General features: G+C 51.0%; 1 protein-coding gene across 1 annotated transcript; it reads left to right on the top strand.

Moving 5' to 3' along the window:
• Positions 1-1,099: 1,099 nt before the first annotated feature.
• On the top strand, positions 1,100-4,849 carry NYX (nyctalopin). Its single transcript, XM_045523360.2, has one exon. The coding sequence runs from the start codon at positions 1,100-1,102 to the stop codon at positions 2,765-2,767; it is 1,668 nt and encodes a 555-aa protein (XP_045379316.2). The 3' UTR covers positions 2,768-4,849.
• The last annotated feature ends 976 nt before the right edge of the window (positions 4,850-5,825 follow it).

Below are 5,825 nucleotides of genomic sequence, written 5' to 3' on the forward strand. Positions count from 1 at the left end.
GCTGGGTACCTTTGCTCCTCTGCAAGAATGTCAGATGGAGCACACTCCACCTGCCAGCTGTTCCTGGCCAGAAAATAAAACTTGTGCATCTTCCATGCTGTTTTTTTTCACTGGAACTCAAGATGGGGCTTGGGCCCTCTGGCTACCACAGAGAAGCAGGTCATGCCATTCTGCTTTCCTGCAGGTGGCAAGCCACCTGGAGGGCTTTGGAAATTTTTATTTGATCCTCCATTCAAATGCTCAGAACAAAAGTAACTTATAAGCACCAGCCCCTCCTGTGATGATGTAAAAAAAGCTCCAGAAAGCAAGGGCTGGTGAATGTAAATTAACCACAGTGTCCACAATTATTCTTTTGAGGTGTGTAAGAAGGTTGCTGGTAGTTTATTTAGTATGCTGTCCTTAGGGCTTAATTAGAGTGACTGTTAAGGAAAGAAAGATTGATAGGCTTTACTTTCATTCCCAACCTGTTTCCTAATTCTCCCTTCTTCATGAGGCTTAATTTACTAGGTGGGGATTTTCAGAAATTGAATTCTTAGGGTGGGAGGGACTAGAGCAGCACCAATAGAAATACAATGCAAGCCACAGACATTTAAATTCTTTAAGCAGCCCAATAAAAAAGGTAAAGAGAAACAACTGAATTGATTTTAATGTTTTCCCTAACCCAGTAATCTAAAATACCATTTCGACATGTAATCAATATATTATTGATGAGCTATTTTACCTTTTTTTGGTACTGTCTTTGGGATCTCGTGTGTATTTTACACTTACAGCACATTTCAATTTGCGCTAGCTACATTTCAAATGCTCAGTAGCCACATGTGGCTAGGGGCCACGATATTGGGCAGCACAGAACTAAACCATGGGCCACACTGATGCCCTCCAGGTCCCTTAACGCATGCAGACAACAAGCCCTCTAGGCTGCATTCTAGGAGAGCACAAGCGATGATACAGGCAGGAGAAGGGTATAGCTCAGCGGTAGAGCGCGTGCTCAGCATGCACAAGGTCCTGGGTTCAATTTCCAGGACCTGCAGTAAATAGAGAGAGGCAGGAGAGGGGTTAGGATGGGATCAAGTTCTGGGATTCCAGCTGAGTGTTGCTGATGAAGAAAACTGGAAAGCAAAGGGAAACTGGAAAGCAAAGGGGAGGGCGTGGTGGGTGGGGACACCCGAGTAAGGTCTCGGCGGCGGAAAGAGGCCCTTTTGGAGGGCAGGGTTCTGTGGGACGTCTGAGAACTTGGTGGACAGTCACATCCTGCCACTCGGACAGGGAGGAGTGGACTTGGGGCGACCCTCTGGCTGACAGTTGCTCCTGTTTTGTCTTTTCTTCCCCCTTCCCGGCCACCCTCCCACCCCCGCCAGCCGTGGTCCTCGGCCTGCCCAGCGCCCGGGCCGCCGAGGACGCCTGCACCAGCGCCTGCCCGGCAGCCTGCGCCTGCAGCAGTGTGGAGCGCGGCTGCTCCGTGCGCTGCGACCGCGCGGGCCTCCTGCGGGTGCCGGCCGAGTTCCCGTGCGAGGCGGCCTCCATCGACCTGGACCGCAACGGCCTGCGCTTCCTGGGCGAGCGGGCCTTCGGCACGCTGCCGTCGCTGCGCCGCCTGTCGCTGCGCCACAACAACCTGTCCTTCATCACGCCCGGCGCCTTCAAGGGCCTTCCGCGCCTGGCCGAGCTGCGCCTGGCGCACAACGGCGACCTGCGCTACCTGCACGCGCGCACCTTCGCCGCGCTCGGCCGCCTGCGCCGCCTCGACCTGGCCGCCTGCCGCCTCTTCACCGTGCCCGAGCGCCTCCTGGCCGAGCTGCCCGCCCTGCGCGAGCTCGCCGCCTTCGACAACCTGTTCCGCCGTGTGCCGGGCGCGCTGCGCGGCCTGGCCAACCTGACGCATGCGCACCTGGAGCGCAGCCGTATCGAGGCCGTGGCCTCCAGCTCGCTGCTGGGCCTGCGCCGCCTGCGCTCGCTCAGCCTGCAGGCCAACCGCGTCCGCGCAGTGCACGGCGGCGCCTTCCGCGACTGCGGCGCCCTGGAGCACCTGCTGCTCAACGACAACCTGTTGGCCGTGCTGCCGGCCGATGCTTTCCGCGGCTTGCGCCGCCTGCGCACGCTCAACCTGGGCGGCAACGCGCTGGGCCTCGTGGCGCGCGCCTGGTTCGCGGACCTGGCCGAGCTTGAGCTGCTCTACCTGGACCGCAATAGCATCGCCTTCGTGGAGGAGGGCGCCTTCCAGAACCTCTCGGGCCTCCTGGCCCTGCATCTCAACGGCAACCGCCTCACCGTGCTCGCCTGGGCCGCCTTCCAGCCGGGTTTCTTCCTGGGCCGCCTCTTCCTCTTCCGCAACCCGTGGCGCTGTGACTGCCACCTGGAGTGGCTGCGGGACTGGATGGAGAGCTTCGGGCGCGCCGCCGACGTGCCGTGCGCCTCCCCGGGCTCTGTGGCCGGCCTGGACCTCCGCCAGGTGGCCTTTGGGCGCTCCTCCAACGGCCTCTGCGTGGACCCCGAGGAGCTGAACCTCACCGCATCCAGTCCAGGCCCGCCCCCAGAGCCAGCGGCCACCACAGTGAGCAGGTTCAGCAGCCTCCTCTCCAAGCTGCTAGCCCCGAGGGCCCCACTGGGGGAGGCCGTCAACACCACCGAGGGGCCGGGCAACACCTCGCTGTCTGACAGCCTTCCCTCCCGGGGTGTGGGACGCTCGGGCCGCAAGACCCCGTTTCTCCTGGGCTCTGGTCTTCTGCTCAGCCTGGCTCAGCACGTTTTTGTCCTTCAGATGGACTGACCCTTCTGTACTGGGGTGGCCCAGACTGCGACTGCCTTGGCTACGGTGGGGGCGGAAATGAGGAAGGGAGAGTTTAGTTAACTGGGCTTGAAGGTGTTTGGTGTGGGGGAGGGGAATAGGATGGGGACAGGGGGCGAACATTCCAGCCGAGAGGGGAAGGAACAGTTTGCCTCCGGAGATGGTCCTGGGAAATGCCATGTGAGAGAGGGGGGAGGCTATGGACTTTGCTCCTGTCACATGGGCATTAATTGGAAAAGAGAAGCAAGAATGAACATGCCCCCTCTGGTGAGAAGACTAGGGATTGGAAGTTTCTAGGGCTACAGGGCTCCACCCGTATCCTTCCACCCCCCACCCCACCCCCTTACTGGAAACTCGGCCTGCATGCCTGAATTAGAGTTAATCCATAGGCAAAGAAGTACTAAAAACTGTGCAAATTCTCCGGGGGGGCAACCATTAAATGCCCAGTCCCTTTTTTTTCTACTACAATCCTCATCCCTCTCCCCCAGGGGCCTGGGGATACCAGGGTCCAGAAAGTGGATAGGACAGGAGGCAAGTGTGATGGGAGAAGGACTTGGACCCACGGGGGTGGCAGTGGTTCCTGCCGTCTGAGATGTGTTAGGAGGCGTTTAAAACAAAGATTAATTTCATTTACTCCACAATTATTCCCAGGGGTGGCCTTAGCTGCAAAGGGACTTTAAGGCAGAATAGGGGAAAAAAAGAAGAGGAGTGTCTGTGGCCAAACAAATTTGTGAAATCCTAAGATTAAAAAAAAAAGTTAAACAGGTTTTTTTTCTGCAGGACTTTCCGGAGTCTTTTATACGCAAACATGGATTGTGACTTTCCCATGGAGGCCACAAAATCCTCTTTTCTTAGTGTTTTGTGGGAAGAGTGTCCGAAAGACACAGAGATGCTGTGTTAGCGGGGCAGGGAGTCTCTGGCTTGGAGAATCCCATTGGGTGTGGAAATTATTATGGGCTGCTTCGGGGCTGACTGACGGGCCAAGAGGAAAGGAGGCAGCCCGGGAAGAGGGGCTGAGAGATTTCCCGGGGTGAGAGGTGGCCAACTGTAAGCCCCCAGACCTGAATGCCAGAGCAGAGGCTCTTGTGTTCGCTAAGTAGGTGCTCAAGCTGTCCTCCACACAGGTGTAATGATGACTGCTTTTGTCAACATTCTGAAAGTCTCTAATCTTAAATGTCCTCTCTCTGTATTTGAAGAGGTGGGTTTTCAAAGCCTACATGGATTCAGGATGTGCTGAGCTGTCAGTTCTTTAAGGCTTCTGCTATGTCTCTAGGTAATACTAAGTATTAGAAATGCTGCAGAAAGCACCACTGAGGGCAGAAATGTTCAAATGGGTTGTGACCATTAGTGAGTCATCATCAACTCATTTAATGGGTCACAACCGGCATTTAAAAAAAACAAGATTGAACAGGAAGTCACAGAGCATCACATGTAATATAAGAGTAAGTATTCTTTTGTGAAACTTTTTATTTAATTTGTATGCATTTGTTCAGATTATGTGTGTTTCTGGATTGCTGCATCCAATTTATCTTTTATTGTGGCTTATTGTTTTAAAAGTTTGCAAGTCACTAATCTGGAACATGCATGATTTTTTCTAAACTTTTTTTTATTGAGTTATAGTCATTTTACAATGTTGTGTCAAATTCCAGTGTTGAGCAATGATTCTTTTTTTAATTGAGGTATAGTCAGTTTACAATGTTGTGTCTGGTGTACAGCACAGTTCTTCAGTCATACATAAATATATGTATATTCATTTTCATATTCTTTTTCACCATGAGCTACAAGATATTGAATATATTTCCCTGTGCTATACAGTATAAACTTGTTTATCTATTTTATATATACCAGTCAGTAATGCATGATTCTTTTTAAACTTTTTATTTTGAAAAATCTCAAATCTACAGAAAAGTTGCAAGAATAGTAGAATGAACACTTTGGCCATTTACCTAGGTTTCCCAGTTGTTAACATTTTACTATATTTGTTTTCTCTCTCCCTCCATATTATCATTTCTTACTAACAGTTTGAGTTAGTTGTAAGCGTCATGACCCTTCACCCCTACATACCTCAGTGTATATTTCCTAAGAATGAGGACATTCTCTTATCCATGATGCCATTATCGCAATCAGGAACTTTATCATTGATAGAATACTATTATTTAAAATATATTCTATATTGAAATTTCAGTAGTTGTCAAAATGATTTTTTAGGCAGTCATTCATTTTCCTATGGGTGGAGAATGAGGTTCCTAGGTTGTGGCTTGTATTCATTTGATCACAGTACTCAAAATGCTTAATTTGTCGGTTGATTTTAACCTTTCAAAGTGAATTTGTTCTCCAAATGGCTTACTTTTCAAATGTGAGAACCAGATGAGGTCAGAAATGTTGTTTGTTCAAACCGTGTGTTGTGGCCATGGTAACAGTGAGGATCACGAGAATCCTGGAGGCGAGATCTCTGTGTTGGGTAACCATGGGAGTCCACAGCAGACACGCAGCCCGTGTTACTGAGGAACAAGGTGCCGCCTTCGGAGGAATGTCCTTCCTTTCATTTGGAGTGGGTTCCTGAGAGTCAGCTTCAAAATGCTGCTCCAGTTTTGCCTGGGTGGTTAGTTGGTGAGCTTTTTAATGAACATTTGTTTGGCTGAATGTTTCTGAACAAGTATCAACGCTGAAATAGCCTCTGGGGAGACAGATTTTTATAGAGCTACCCAGCCCAGTAGAATTCTGGGAACGTGGGAGTTACTTACTGCCAAACAGATCCAGAGTTGCCTGGAACAAGTTCCCAGTGAATTGTGGCCATTATGAGCTCTTGTGAGAGAACGGGGAGTGGAGAGTTCCCAGTTTTGAGGTCGTTAAGTTTCTCACCCTGTCACTGGCTAATTACCTGGGGAAAGGTTAAGGTACTATGGATTCTGCTAAGCAAATCTGTGTACCCGTCAGGGTGGACCACGTTATGCTCTGGTAACAAACAAGCCCCAAACTTCAGTGGCTGACTGAGGGTTATTTCTTGTTCATGCTACATGTCCACCATGGTCTTCTTAGG

This window comes from Camelus bactrianus, chromosome X (assembly GCF_048773025.1).
Source record: "Camelus bactrianus isolate YW-2024 breed Bactrian camel chromosome X, ASM4877302v1, whole genome shotgun sequence".
Lineage (NCBI taxonomy): Eukaryota > Metazoa > Chordata > Mammalia > Artiodactyla > Camelidae > Camelus > Camelus bactrianus.